Here is a 14,046-nt window from a genome sequence, read left to right on the forward strand (position 1 = left end):
GCTTCCATCGCCTCCTGCAGCCGCCCTGCACGACCCCCCAAAAACCCCACTGCAATTAATTTTAATTAATTAAAAGAAGCCGCACGCAGCCAGAAGCATCCATACAAAAAGTTTACCGAGCCCGCGTCACTGCCGTACACATCCGTTACACTTGGCGCATAGTAACAGAGAAAAAATAAAACAACAAAAAAGAACAGGGTTAAAATAGCCCAGGATGAACTAAACCACAGAAAAAAGGTGTTTTTACCCCAATCCCCTGGGCTCCTTCCGCCCCTGCTGCGGGGGGAGGTTTTGGGGGCTCAGGGGAGCAGGGGGTTTGCAGAGCTGAGGCCCCAGGTCCTGCCCTGGGTGCTGGGGGTGCCGGGGCCCCTCGCTTCTCGCCCCCCCAGCCCCGGGGTTTGGTTCCCATTTCCGAGGAGAAGACGGCTCCCGGGAGCCAGGCGAGCAGGTTGGGAACAGACTCGGTTATGGCTTACGAACACAGAAGCTTACAGACTTCAGCAGCAGGGAGGTGCAGGGATTGTCGTGCACACCGCTGCCTCCCTTCTCCCCCCGGCCTGTTCCAGGATCTGCCTGGTTCTGGGTGCTGCTGAAGCCCGATTTAAAGCAAGAGGTCTGCTTTGTGCTGTATTTTTCCCTCCAAGATACTTTTTTGGCCAAAATCACGCTCTGGTGTTGCAGTCCCACGGGGTTAGGAGGCAGGCAGGTGTCACCCAGGGCATCTCGCAGATGGGGAACAGGATCCATCATCGCAGCACACAGCAGACCCTTCACTCCAGAGGCGCAGCTGCTGTCCTGGGAAGCTCCACACAGGCACTTTCGTCTCCATCAGATCCCCTGAACTCATTTAACTCCTCCTCTGTGCATGCAGGGCTCCACCAACGCTGGGTCAGCTGCAGAGGCTGGGCAGGGGAAGCGCAGGGGCAGAAAACAGGGCAGCACACAGAGATCACCCCAATGTTCAATAAAGGTATCCAAGTCTTTCTCCCTTTCCCTTGAAATCCCTAAGACATGCAGAAAGGAATCCCACAGACCGAGCTCGTTAGTGATTTCTTTATCCAGCTTTGCTTCACTCCACGTTTTGCTCCAGCTTTACACATCCATGTGAATTAAATCTGTAGAGAAAGTTCGTGACAGCCTCACACCTGCGAGGGAAGGATGGCACCACGGCCACACATTTCCAGGGTGGGTGGAGAGGAGAAAAAAGAAGCCACCACCTCTGTCTAACAGATGCGTTGTAATATGAAATGAAAGCTTAACAAAATCTTTAAGGAAATCCCTCCCAGCCCTAGCCTACCGCTCTGCCAGCACAGCACACAGCGTGTGTGAGACCTGCTCAGCTCAGCACGTGCCAGAGGGCCAGCTGGGTGTGCTGGACCACTTCAATTCATGTTTTCCTGCCTGTCTGTGAGCGCCACAGGAGCTGGTGCCTCTCAGAAAAGCAGAGCACGCTTGCCAGAGAAAAGCCCTCACAATCTTAGGTCCTGATGACAAATTTCTACCAAGAGCTCCAGGAGAGTGCAGCCTGGTGACCTCAGGCTCGCAGCTCCAGCGAGCAAGCAGCACGTTTCCATCACCAGCAGCTCACAGGCTGTAAGAGCAAGGCGCTCCCCTGCCAGAAAGGCAGCCCAGAAACCAACAGCTCGGGGGCCAGGAGGGTGCCCAGGAGCGTCCAGATCTCTGCTCGTGTCCTTGTGCTGGAAGTGAGGGGTCTTCATGCGTGACAGAAGGATCACAGATGTCTCTTATCCCATCCTCTTCTATTTTAAGATTATGTGGTAGCTATCATTGGTTTCAGCTGCAAAAGAAGGAAAAAGCTCATGAGACACTCGTAAGAGCAAAGGGATCCACTGGATTCTGTGAATCCGACACTAGAACTCCCCCGGAAGCACACAAAGCCCAGGCACTTACACACCTTTCATGGTGTCCAGAACAAAACAGGATTCGTCTTGGAAGTTCTGAATCATCTGAAAGAAGCCATGAAAAGCAGCTGAGTCTGAGGCTGTATTTAAACACGGCAAGTTTCACAGAAAGGGCTGGAAGCTGCTTGCTCAGGAGCTCAGTGCTCTGGGAGGCAGGAGATGCACCAGCCATAAATATTTATTCCTTCATCCAGCTCTCCAGAGCTGAAGATCCGAACCAACAAGCCAAGTGAACCAAAGTCCTCCCACAGCAGCTCCCCACCCTGCTCTCACAACAAAGCCAGAGCACAGCCGAGCACGCAGGAGGGGCAGAGGCAGCGGAGCAGGGCCCTTCCCAAAGACCTGCTCGGGCAGCATCAGCCACAAACCAGCTGAGGCAAGAGGTAGGGAATAAGGAGCACCGTGAGGCTGCTACCTCGTCGCTGATCAGCACGTGTATCCCCGTCGGACCCTGCTTGTAGATCTGGCTGATCTGCTGCGAGGAGATGCTGAACAGCTGGGCCAGCTTCTCCGTCAGCTCCACCGCCGTCAGCTCCTCCAGGTAAATGGCGTGGTACACTGCGAGGAGAGGGCAGGGAGCAGCCTCAGCGTCTGCACCCTGCCTGCAGAGACCAGCAGCTCACCCGGGGTGCTGGCGTGCAGAGCAGCACCGCGAGCAGCAACACCCCAGCCCCCTGGAAGGGCCATGCACCTTCTCAGCAGTGGGCTACCTGCTCCATCAGCTTTCCGAGCCCAAGCTGCTAAATCGTCACGCGACTGCAGCTGCTCTCTGGTGGCTGCTTTGGCTACGGGGCTGCAGCATGCCCCCTGCTATATAAAACCTGGCCATCGTCAATGCTCGATCTGCATTCACGCAGTCCTCACCCCTAAAAGCTTCTCTTTTGATTGCCACCAGCTGAGCAGCACTTTGCACCACTCCTGGTAGGGTTTGCAGTCGCAGCAGGGTGGAAAAGCCACCCCTGAGACCCCTCGGTCTCCCACTCCTGCAGCGGGTCCTGGGGGGATGTGAGAGGACCCAGACAGGAGCAGAGCGAGGAGAGGCCCCGCCGCTGGCTTTTGTGCTTGCTGCTCCAATCCCAGAGGTGGATAAACTGGCGCCTGGCTGCTCCACGAATGTAGGTCACTCATTGTTGTCTGGGCAAGGCTGGGTTCTCGCAGGAGCTATCATTTGCCAGCTCAGAGCAGGCAGCACGCCAACAGTCACAGTCTGCAGCCACCCGTTTGGTCAGCAAGGGAAAAAAAAACTCAGCTGGGTAGGACTGGGGCAAGTAAGAGAAGTGCCCCCTGCAATCCTGGGCCACCCTGATCAACACAGAGCGTGCACAGCGCCCTGGGTCACACACAGCCTGCATCAGCTTGCAAGGGAACTCTCTGCCTCCTTGCAGGGAGATGAGAAAGCAGCCAAAACGAGGCACGGGAGCTGACAGCCAAAGCCACAAACCCTCTTCGAGCTGCTACGCAGACTCAGCGTGTTCTGGTAAGGTATCGACAGCCCCGGCTGTTTGTTTGGGGATGCTCGAGGGGAGCTCAAAATCCCAGGGACAGCAGCCCTGGGGAGCAGCCCTGGGGAGCAGCCCCACTGCTGCTGCGTTTCTGCCTGCTGAGCCCTGCTGCTGCTTCCTCCTCCTCGCCACCACCCAGGCGTGTGTGCCCGCCACAGAGCCCTTACCAAAGAAGGTGCTGGTGACGGTGTCCCCGTCCTCGTGCTTCTGCTGGAGGTCCCTGAGCTGCTGGGACTCCTGGCACACGTAGATGGTCAGCCGGGGCCGCACCATCCTACGGACAGAGCAGCGAGTGAGCGCAGCGCCCGCAGGATTGCCCCAGGCACTCAGCCAGCAGCCTTCTCTCTCCCCACTGTCCTCAGAAACAACCGAGCAGATTAAGGAATTCACCTCGAAGCAACGTGGAAGGGGCATTGCGGGTTCCAAAAAGGGTCCCAGAGACAGGTATAAGGCAGTGTTCCCTTTACAGGAAGGTTTACTCCACTCAACAACCATCAGAGGCAGAGGAAAGGAGCACGGCACAGGCAGCACCTCCGGGGCTGGGGCTGGACGCCCTCCAACTGACCAAACCTCTCCCCCTCTCCCTCTGAGGGGAAAATCATTTCCAATGCTCCTCGCCCACATGGATTTTCACCCCCCAAATTGTCCCTGGAGCAGTTACCCTGCTGGCCAAGCTGGCCAATTACACTGAGAGGGGTTCACAAAGGTCAGCAAAACTCTGCCCTCTGTAATAGCAAGCCCCAAGCAAACGGGCTAAAATCCCAACACGCTTCCCTGCCACGCACGATCAGCTTTTAGAGCAAACCCACCGTCCTTTCAAGGCATTGAAGAGCCTGATGCCATCTGCAGGGCCACAGATCTGGATAACGTCTTCTCTGGTCAGCTTCAGTAAATCTGCACCTGCAGTTTGACAGCAAGAGGAGAGTCACAAAAGCAGCCCAGAGCTCCTGGGGTGGGGGCCCTGGACCTCAGGGTTGTGCCAGCTCCCCCTGCAGAGCTCACCCCACCCCAAAGCCTTCAGCCCTCTGCTGACAACCTCCCCCCGCTTCCCCCAGAAGGACATTTGCACGTTTTTGCAGGCTGGTTTTGCAAGAATGTGCTTTGGTACGACCCCACGGCCGGCATTATCAGCCTTTTCCCTCTCACAGCCTGCTACCCAGTGCCTCGGTGACCCTGGATAGTGGAGACTGCATTGCCAGGGAATGAGAGGAAGATAAATACGAGCAGTCCTTTACACACAGTGCCCCAGATCAGCATTTCCCAGCTTGTTTTAAGACCACAAGCTGCGAGCTTTTGGAAGAGAAGCCTCCACCATCCCCACGGTGTTGTCAGTTGAGAGCGAGGTGAGAAACGAAGCCGACAGCTTTCAGGTAGCCAAGCTTTATTGCGATACAAAGACAGGAGATTTTCAAACAGCCGAATTTGCACGGGGGCAGGAAGGTGGCCTGGGGAGCAGGAGGAAGCAGAGAGACTCGGCACGGACACGGAGGGGCCGCTGGAACCTACCTGAGAAGTTTCGGAAAAGCCGAGAAAAGGTGGAGAAGCGATTCCGGTGCAGCCACTGCTGGGCCTCCTGCGGGGTGCTCGTGGGCAAGAGGTTCTGCAAGGCAGGAAAAGAAGGGTCACAGCCTCAGAGGTGGCACGGACGTTTCCACTGAGGAACAAGCACAGGCCAGCTGGTTCGGTGTCTGTAACTGCACATCGAGAGCAGACTGGGCTGGGCTCACCGTGCACGTGCAATAGGGGCTGCAGCCTGGATGGGTTTTGGTTTAAAAGGCTTCAGAGGGACAGAGGGGGAGGAAAGAAGCAACAGGGAGAGCATCAGCAAAGATAAACGGATCAGCAAAGGTCACAGCGAGCTCCGAGCAGCTTGCTCCCAGCTCCGCCTTGCCATACTGGACATTTATCACTATCACCTTTTCTTTACAAATAGGAATAAAAATGAAGTTGTAAGTCCCCAAAGACGTTAAACCACAGCAGTCTAATCCCCGGCAAACTGCAGCACAGCCACCCACGAGCCCACCACCACTCGATCACAGCAAAGCCCCTTTTGCAGCCCATGTCCCATCCTTACCACAAGCACAAGCTCTGAAGTGTGACTTACATCTGCGATCGGAGGGGGCGGCTCGGGCTGGTGGTTTGGGGAGCCGTTTCTAGATGGGGGAAAGAGCCAGACAGAGCACAACACGTGGTTAGCACTGCCCTTCCCCTCCTGGCACGGGATGCCCGCAGGCAACAACACCGCCCTGCAAAGCACAGCGCCCGGTTGGTGTCGGTGCCGCTCCGACCCCGCGGAAGCACGGGGGCACCGCTGCCTGCAGGCAGCCCCACAGCGGCAGCAGCACCACCACTGCTGCAGCAAAACACTCTGCAAGCACAAACGGCTCAGCTGGGACACTTCACAAGCTCAAATGGCTCGGGTTCGGAGCAGTAACGCGACGGGGGAAAGGCAAAATGAAGCAGGCTGGAAGCTGAACGCAGGGGGCTGCCGATGGAGCGCGCGCACGCTTCTGGTGCAAGAGCCGAGCTCTCAGGGAGCAAGGAAAGGGCACAGCGCTCAGCTCCGAGGGCTTTCGTTCCTTTTTTCCACCCTGACGCTGCCTCTTTGTGGGCTGCTTCTGCCTCCTTGCGCCCTGGCACCGGGAGCTTCTTCCTTTTGCTGCCAGCTGGGGTGCATCGACCTCTCCGGCGAGCCCGGAGCGGGCAGGCAGGCGGCCTCCCCTCCACACTCACCCTTCTCCGATGGAAAAGCTGCTGTGGGAGCTGTTGAAGCCAGGGGACGGTGCGTTATTGACGTACGTTATCTCTGGCCAGGGAGAGCACTGGAAAGGAAAAGCCAGAAGGGTCACAGGTGGCTTTGGACAAGGCCACGCGGCCGCTCCGCTCAGCGCAGGTTTACGGCCGTTTGCTGGCTGGCGACGAAAGAGAATTAAAGAACAAAGTCGGGGATTAAAAGGAGCCCCGCTCCTAAAGGAGCCTCAGGCTAAGCAGTCCTTAATCTCAAAAAGCCCAAAGCCCCCAAATTCAAGTGCAGGGAGATCAGACTCTAAGCAATCCGAGTCCCTGGGCTGACAGGCGCAGCACTGCCAGCCCCAGCACCTCCACGGAGCTCCAATCGCCCAGGGTGGGACGAGGGCTCCCTCCCCAGGGCGCTGAGGAGTGCAGGGTTTGAGACCGACACCTCCCAAGCAAAGGGAGGGAACGGGGGAGGTTTTGAGGGAGGTTTTCTGCTCACTCGTGACCTGTGTGGCTGATTGCCAGCCGGGCAAAACAGAGCTTGCAGGCAGATAACACCTCGTATTATCTGGGGAAAAACCACTTATTTCGAGGCACAAGAGCCCTTTTTCAGGCCTGCTAAAAATTACCTCCTGTGCCTCCAATGTTTATCTTGCAGCCACAAACAACTGAGGCAAACACCTCAGAGCAGAGCAGCCAGCCCCTCGTGGCCAGGGCAGTTCAGGCTTTGCTCAAACAACGTCCCCCCCCCCGCAGGAGGACGCGCCCCACCTCGGTGAGGATGGTGGTCTCGTAGGAGGGCTGGTACTTCTCCTTCTCGTGGGGCGTTCGCTTCTCCATCTTCTCCCGGTCGGTCTTCTGCTTCCTATCAGCTCCCTTGGGCTGGGGAGGAGATATCGGAGTGAGGAGGGGGCTCGGCCTCCTGCTCTCCCTCCTGTTTTATGGAGGGGGAAGGCAGAGGGCTGGGGCCACCTCCCCAGGGCATTAACGGGGTGACAGCAGTGCTTCTGGAGCAGACCTCGCCTGTTAACGCGATGGCCCCAACACCCTGAGCTGCCCACAGCTCCAGAAAGGGCCCAGAACACCTCAACAAGGAGGCAAAACGTTTTTTGGAAGAAACTTCCCCCAGCCTGAGACAAAGCCCAGGCTGGCACTAAGGGGACCGAGGCCACTGCCACGTATCTGAGCTGCTCCTGCAGCTTCACCCACTTCAGAGGCACCAGAACACGGAGAGCTGGGATCTGAGCTCTGCTTTGCTGTGACCTGGAAAAAACATCTCCTTCCTTACAGCCATTCTAGGAATGGCTTTGCTTGCTGCCTTTCTAACGCGCTCAAAGCCTTGGGGATGGCAGCAAGGGAGGTGTTGTAACCACCAAACCATCCCGGTGCTCCCCTCCGTGGGACCCCACTGAAATCCCCTTCAAACAACAACCAGCAGCACCCTAACTGCAGGGATCCAGCACGGCGGGAGGCATCTTCCTCCTCTAGACAGCAGAGGAGGCCTGAACAAGCTCCCAGCCACCTCCAAGCAGGGCAAGGAGGCGCTGCTTGGCTGCAGCCACGGAAATCAAACGGCTGCTGTCATCTTTCCAGCCCCCGTGGTCACCGTTGTGGCTACTGGAAGCTGGGAAGGATGAGCACAAAGACATCGACACCGAGGGAGCTCTTCTCAAAGCAGATACGCTCCCAGTTTGAGGGCAGAAAGGGAGGAACGGGGCAGGAGCCCCAAGAGCATCAGCCCTAACAGAGGGCACCCTGCAGGGACGGGCCCACAGGCACCACCCCGAGCCCCAACAACCACAGCCCCGGGGGTCGGGGCAATACCAGGAGCCTCTGCCAAGGGCTCGGGCAGGCGAACGCCGCGGAGGTCGAGGTCCCTGCACTCCAGCAGCCCGGCACGGAGCAGCGTTGGGAAGTGGCCGGTGGGACGGGTACAGCAGCGTTCCAGAGGGACCGTTTCAAACCCAGAACGACAACGGGCAGCGGCTAAAATTTATCACTTTGCTCCCAGCACAGCCACAGGCGCCGCTGAGACCACCCTCAGCCTCTCAGCCCCCAGATCCACAGCCACCCTCGCAGGGCTACTTCCATCCAGACACGAGCCAGAGCTCCAACAAGCCCTAACAAATCACCCTCCCCGCCTTCGAAATTTTATAATGCAAGCAGGGCAGGAGAGAGAGAAGGGGAAAGAAGCCAAGTCACCAGCAGCAGGGCACGCTGCCCGACGTCCTACAGCAACCTCACGATAAAACTGCCGAGTGCTGCAGGCTCCCAGCCAGGCAGCCGACCTGCAGAGAGCCAAGCACCCCTGGGGGGGGACCAGGGCAGAGGGAGCACGGCCAAAGAGGCTGCGTGGCGTCGGGGGGAGGGCAGGGACAGGGCAGGCTCCTCCAGACAATGTCAGCGACCCAGACAGCGTGGGCACGGCTGCCCCGAGGCACGATGCCTGGGTGGTGCTGCAGTCACCTCGCTGGCACGTGCTGCCACAGCCAGATGTGGGTTTGGGTGCCCTGCAGAGGATTTGGAAGGCCTGGAGGGGCTGCACGCACACAGACCGGCAGCAGCCACAATGGGAACTGGTAATAATGGGGTGAGGAGGTCAAAGGGACATCAAAACCCCCGCAGGACCTCCCAGGAGGGTAAGACTCGAGGCTGAATGTGGGAACTTTGGGAGAGAAGCACCACAACCCATTTACTCCCCGCTGTGTCGTTCTTGGCTTCCTGATTTTGGAGCCACAACTGCGCCCAGGCTCCACCAGGCCAGGAACCAGGCCAGGAAAGGAGGAGCCACCAGAAGGACCGAGGGTTTTCACCGCCTGCAAGCTCGGCCACGTCCTGCTGGGGCAGGACCACAGCAGGGCAGAGGTACCTTGAAGACCTTGATCTGGCAGCTGGCCGAGTGCAGGTGCTCCGTGTACTCCCCGTTCTCATTCTCCTTGAAGGTGTCGATCTGCACCCGAAAGGGCACCCCCTTCTCCCCGCCGTGCTTCCGCATGGTGAACTCCGTGCTGATGCAGTGAACCTGGGGGAAGGCAAGGCGCCCTGCTGTCAGCGCTGCACGAAGGGCCCAAGGCAGAGCTCACAGAGCACCAGGGGCATTCAGGAGTTAAGGGGCCGCAGCAGCAGAGGTGGAGCCGCATTCTGCCAGCTCTTCCAGCGAGTTTTGCAAGCTCCTGGCTGTCAGGAGCAGCCCCCGGCTCGGCGGGGCAGAGAGCTCGGCTGCACCAGCCTCTGCGCGCCGCAGCCTGTTCGTTCTGGGCAGCGGGGCTGGGATATTGCCAGGAGGTGTCCCAGGCAGCCGGGGAGATTTGCAAAAGCATCGAAGCAGGATGGAGAGCACATCACCCGCACCAGCGGGGCCTAAACCACCACACGAATGGAACAACTCGCAGGTGGCCAGCCGAGCTTGCCCGCTGCCAACCCACGACCTTCTGCCCTCTCGCACTGCTTGTGGTAGAGGCGAGGCGTGTTTCAGTTTGCACCCTCTGCCACTGCAGCATCTGGCTGCTATTTCAGAGCTCTGAGTCAAAAACCACCTCTGTTTTTCCCCCCTGGGATAATTTTCTTTTTTTTTTTTTTCCTAAACCCCTGCAAGTGGCAGTTCCCCCGTCCCTTCCCTCACCTGGATAAACACCGAGGTCCTCTTGGAAGGATCCCACAAGAACTCCACCGTGTTGAGCTGCGTTGGATTCGCCCTGGGATCAATGATGCCCACGGACATGGGGATATCTGCGGGAGCACAGGCAGAGAGCCAGGTTTTGTTAGGAGGAGAAGCAGAGGGGTCACGGGGAATCTGGGACCGACTGCACATCTCCACCTGCAGAACGCAGCAGAGCTCTGGGGGCTCGGAGGCAGACCCCGAGGTGCTGCCCCGGGCACTCACCGATGTCCAGGATCCTGTCCCCGGGTCTGTTCCACCGCCAGCCCTCCAGCTGCTGGTGCTCCGTGTACTGCAGGCGCCGGTCGTGAAACACCACCCGGAAAATGCTCTGGAGGGGACAAACCGTCAGCCCTGCGGCTCTCCCAGCAAAGCCCCCGTCCTCAAGGCATTTCCCAGCGCAAGAAAAGGAGCAGAGAGGGAACTGGAGGGACCTGAAGCCTCACGAAGAAGCCAGGGCAACAAAACGAAGCCCAGCAGGACCCCTGCCAGGACAAGACCTCGTGTGCTGCTCCCGACAGCCCCAGCTGGACCCGAGCACCAAAACTCTCCGCTTACCTTCACCAGTTTCCCATTGATCTCTGGCAGCTCCCCAATTTTCCTGTTGTCCAGCATCCGGATTTCATACGACTGCCCTGAGGGAAGGAAGACGAAGGCTCCTTGTTGTTCGCCACGTTGTGAGCCTTTGCTGCCCCCCTCCCTCACGTTTTGACACCTTCTGCTGCCGCACCACGCCACCCCAGCTCCTTGCCACGTTTCAGTGCGGGGTCCCAGGAGCACGAGCCGTCTCACCGCCCCACACCCTCTCCAGCAACAGGCAATCCTCTCCCTTTCTGCTGGAGGATGTCCTGGCAAACCCTCACCAACCATGCACAGCCCCAGCACGGGGCAGAAATCCATCACTCAGCCTCATCTGGCCACAGTCACCAGCCCTGACCTCCTGATCCTACCCAGAAGCTGCAGCTGGAAACCACGAGGTGTGCCCACTGCAGGGCAGCCCAGCACACTGCTGCCCAGCTCTGGCAGCACGGGGCAGCTCGGAGAGCTTGGCTGCACGCGGTTCTCCAGCTGCACTTCACACCGGGCAGATTTCTCTCGTCTGAAAGCCGAGGGCAGCAGCAAGGTGAAGGAGCCGGTGGTTTTAAACAGGAGCAGCGTGGGGTTTGGGGGAAACAGCCAGAGGCAGAGCTTTAGGGTTAAATTGTGGCGGGTTTAAACCAAGCCCCCGGGGTTCCCCCACCTTGGTTGAGGTAGGTGAGCGTTTCGTCGTGGAGCTTCACCGCAGGGGACGTGGCCGCGCACAGCACGTACTGGAAGGGCAGAATTTTGTTCTCGTTCTCCGGAGGCAAACTCGATTCTTCCTGTTTGAAGATGGGCAGGGCAAGGACGTCACTGAAAAGAGAGGTGGCGGACATTCATTTCGGCCCTGGCTGCAGGGATGGGGCGTTAGGCATCGAGTTCCTCCTGCAAGGAAGAGCTTTGAGCTTCTTAATTAAACCAAAACCAAGGAACACCACCACCACAAGCTGTGACAGCCCTGCAGGGCTGCACAGGAGCATTAAAGCAGACCAAGGAGATCTGGGGAGAGGCCCTGAGGCCCTGACACCTGCTCTTGCTGCAGCTTTTTCAAGCTGTCCCCCTACCAAACCTTTCTTGCTTCAAAGCTACGCCAGAAGCGAGCCCAGCTCCTCGGGCAGAGCACGGAAGGCAGGAGGCCTCCAGCACCACGCCGAGGAACTCCTGTCCTCCCCCCCGAGCTCCCTGCAAGGCGATGGCTTTGGGGGCACAGGAACGGGAGCCACACGGGGAGAGGCGGCGTGGGGCAGAGCCCCCCGAGCCCGTTTTTGGGGTGGCACCGAAGTGCTGAGCTCTGCCACCGGGTGAAGCCCTGCTCCTTCTCCGGGAGAGGCTTCTGGACAGCTCCCTGCACCACAGCATCAGCTCCCTGCCAACCCCACGTGCTTTTGGGGAAAGCCTCCGCTTCCACGCTTCCCTCACGGTGTGGGAGAGGAGCTCCTGCAACAGAAGGAGCAGAGGAGCCGCAGCCAAGCCCTGCAGCTGGAAGCGCCCGCTCAGCGCCCCGTTATCGTCCCCAAAACGCCGCTTCTCCCCCCAAATCCCCAGGCTCCTTCACACGCCGGCAGCACCGGGCAGCCACCTACCAGCGCTCGGCCCCGAGGGAGCAGCGTGCCTCCTCCATGGGGAGAGCCCCGGCCGGGCCCCGAAACTGGGGGGCCCCGTGGAAAAACGTTCCCCCCTCCCCGTCCCGCAGCGCGGCGCCGCGAGAGACGGGAGGAAAATGCCAGAGGTCAGGCCACAAAGGTCAGCACGCTCACCTCCGGGGGTACGCGCTCGATTTACGGGCAGCTGAGGTCAACAAAAGTCTCGGGGAAAGAAAAAAAAAAAAAAAAAAAAAAAAAAAAAAAAAAAGAGTCGGGTTTCAGGCGGCTTCGCGCTGCTCCCGAGCGGAGGAACCGATCCCAAACGGCCGCCACGATGGAGAGGGGACGGGTGCGCTCCCCTCAGCTCCTGCCTGTCTGCGATTTGGCCAGCGAGCTGCCTGGGGGGGGCCTCGATTAAACAAAACCAAACGATTTTGGGGTCCCAGGAGGGGTCCGGGATCACTCGGGGAAGGCGCTGCCTCTCCCCGTCTCTGGAAGGGAGAGGGGAGCTGCTGCTCTGCTGCCCCTGGCCGAGCCAGCAGTTCCTTTTCCCCGCCACCTTTCCTCTCTCCTGGCTCCCCCTCTCCCAGTGCCTTGTTTTTAATCCCAACATTTCCAGCTGCATCACTCCCAAAAAACTCAAGCCTTGCGTCAGCTCGTCCCAGAAAACCTCTTGCGGGGGGCACGGCCCAAGGTTTACATGAATTCTTCCTGGCTGCACCTCTGGGCTGCAGGGGAAACCGGAGCAGCTTCCCGCAGCTTCACCTCCACGCCAGCTCACCCCAAACTCCGAACTGGCCCCAAACCTGGGGTCCCTGCAGCTCCCAGCACCGCTGAGCACGAACGGAGCCGGGGGCAGCAGGGCAGAGCTGCCAAGCGGGCACGAAGCCACCTCCGGAGCCCGTGCCACGTGCTGGAGCAGTTCGGTCTGGATACCGGGGGTCCTGCTGCTGCTCGCTGCCCTGGCACGAGGACCCCCGGGGGTCCCGGTGCTCTGCTCGGAGCCAGGGCAGAGCTGGTCCCCTCGGAGGGGATTATCGGTAGCAAAATAAAGCTCCCGGGGCGGTTATGGCAGGAACACAAAGCCAGGGAACGGGGCTGCTCAACCCCCGCCTGGCAGCACCACGGCCCCCGAAAACACCTCCAGCGACCACCCCCCGCCCTACCCCGAGCTCAGCCCTTCCAGTCCCAAACCCGGGGCACCCAACCGTGGCTCCCGGGGGTCCCGGTGCGGCTGCAGCCCCCCCCCCCACACGCCCCCCCCACCCTCAGGGGCTGGCACAGCACCAGGGCACGCGGATCCCCCCCGAGCCTCCCAAACCAGGCACAAAATGGCACAAAACCGCCCTGGGGGGTGGCGGGCGCTGCCCTGGGGTGTGCCAGGAGCCTGGGGGGGCACGGGGGCGACCCCCCCCCCAAGCCCCCAGCCCTCCTACCTCATGCTGTAGGCCCCGGCGCCCAGCTCCTGGCCGATGCCCGAGAGGCTGGCATCGAAGTCCTGCACCAGGCCGGACTCGATCACCTCGTCCGCCAGCGGCAGCTTCAGCGCCCAGGCCATGATCCTGACCCCCCCCCCCCCCAAATGGGGGGCAGGCCCCGGGGTCGGGTGTGGGCCCCCCCCCGGGTAAGGGGGCGAGCTGTGGGGGGGTGTCCCGCTTCCTCGCCCCTCTTAGGGTAAGGGGCAGGCGGCGGGGGCCGGCCGGGGGCTCTCCGGGGGTCTCCGCTCCCTCCTCAGGGGCTCCGAGCCCCCCCCCGGGCCGCTTTGGGGCGCCCCCAGACCCAATTCAGGGTCTCAGCGCCCCCCCCACCTATCTGTAACCCCCCCCAGCCCCGCAGCCCCCTCCCCTTGGGCTCCCCCAGCCCCGGGCCCCTCGGACCCCCCCCACCGGCCTCACCCCCCCCGGGACCCCTCTGGGACCCCCTCGATCCCCTCTGGGACCCCCCCGGGCCCCCCCGCCCCGCAGCCCCCTCCCCAGGAGCTGCACCCCCAGCCCCGCCGAGCCCCCCCCGAGGGGCTGCAACCTCCGGGCCCCCCCCCCAAGCCCCCACAGGCTCCTCCCTCCGCG

General features: G+C 60.3%; 1 protein-coding gene across 4 annotated transcripts; it reads right to left on the reverse strand.

Moving 5' to 3' along the window:
• Positions 1-98: 98 nt before the first annotated feature.
• TFCP2 (transcription factor CP2) lies at positions 99-13,782 on the reverse strand. 4 transcript variants are annotated; one of them, XM_084500155.1, is made up of 15 exons: positions 13,417-13,782; positions 11,059-11,210; positions 10,377-10,453; positions 10,044-10,149; positions 9,783-9,889; positions 9,030-9,182; positions 6,932-7,042; positions 6,158-6,246; positions 5,499-5,670; positions 4,931-5,024; positions 4,234-4,324; positions 3,592-3,698; positions 2,338-2,480; positions 1,916-1,967; positions 99-1,798 (listed from the first exon to the last, which is right to left on the reverse strand). In XM_084500155.1, the coding sequence occupies exons 1-15, from the start codon at positions 13,536-13,538 to the stop codon at positions 1,761-1,763; spliced, it is 1,614 nt and encodes a 537-aa protein (XP_084356281.1). In that variant the 5' UTR covers positions 13,539-13,782; the 3' UTR covers positions 99-1,760. The 4 variants fall into 4 exon arrangements, with proteins under 4 accessions (XP_084356281.1, XP_084356283.1, XP_084356282.1 ...); XM_084500157.1 differs by having other exon boundaries at positions 5,499-5,577; positions 13,417-13,781; XM_084500156.1 differs by having other exon boundaries at positions 5,529-5,670; positions 13,417-13,781.
• Positions 13,783-14,046: the final 264 nt, after the last annotated feature.

The sequence above is a fragment of the Aythya ferina genome, assembly GCF_964211825.1.
Source record: "Aythya ferina genome assembly, chromosome: 28".
Classification (NCBI taxonomy): domain Eukaryota; kingdom Metazoa; phylum Chordata; class Aves; order Anseriformes; family Anatidae; genus Aythya; species Aythya ferina.

Excerpts from the sequence above, each read along its gene's own strand:
- TFCP2 (XM_084500155.1), bottom strand. The coding sequence starts at position 13,538 with ATGGCCTGGGCGCTGAAGCTGCCGCTGGCGGACGAGGTGATCGAGTCC. Across the intron at positions 2,481-3,591 it reads CGTCACCAGCACCTTCTTTG|TGTACCACGCCATTTACCTG; the intron begins GTAAGGGCTCTG and ends CTCTCCTCGCAG. Across the intron at positions 1,799-1,915 it reads TGTTCTGGACACCATGAAAG|CTGAAACCAATGATAGCTAC; the intron begins GTGTGTAAGTGC and ends CTTCTTTTGCAG.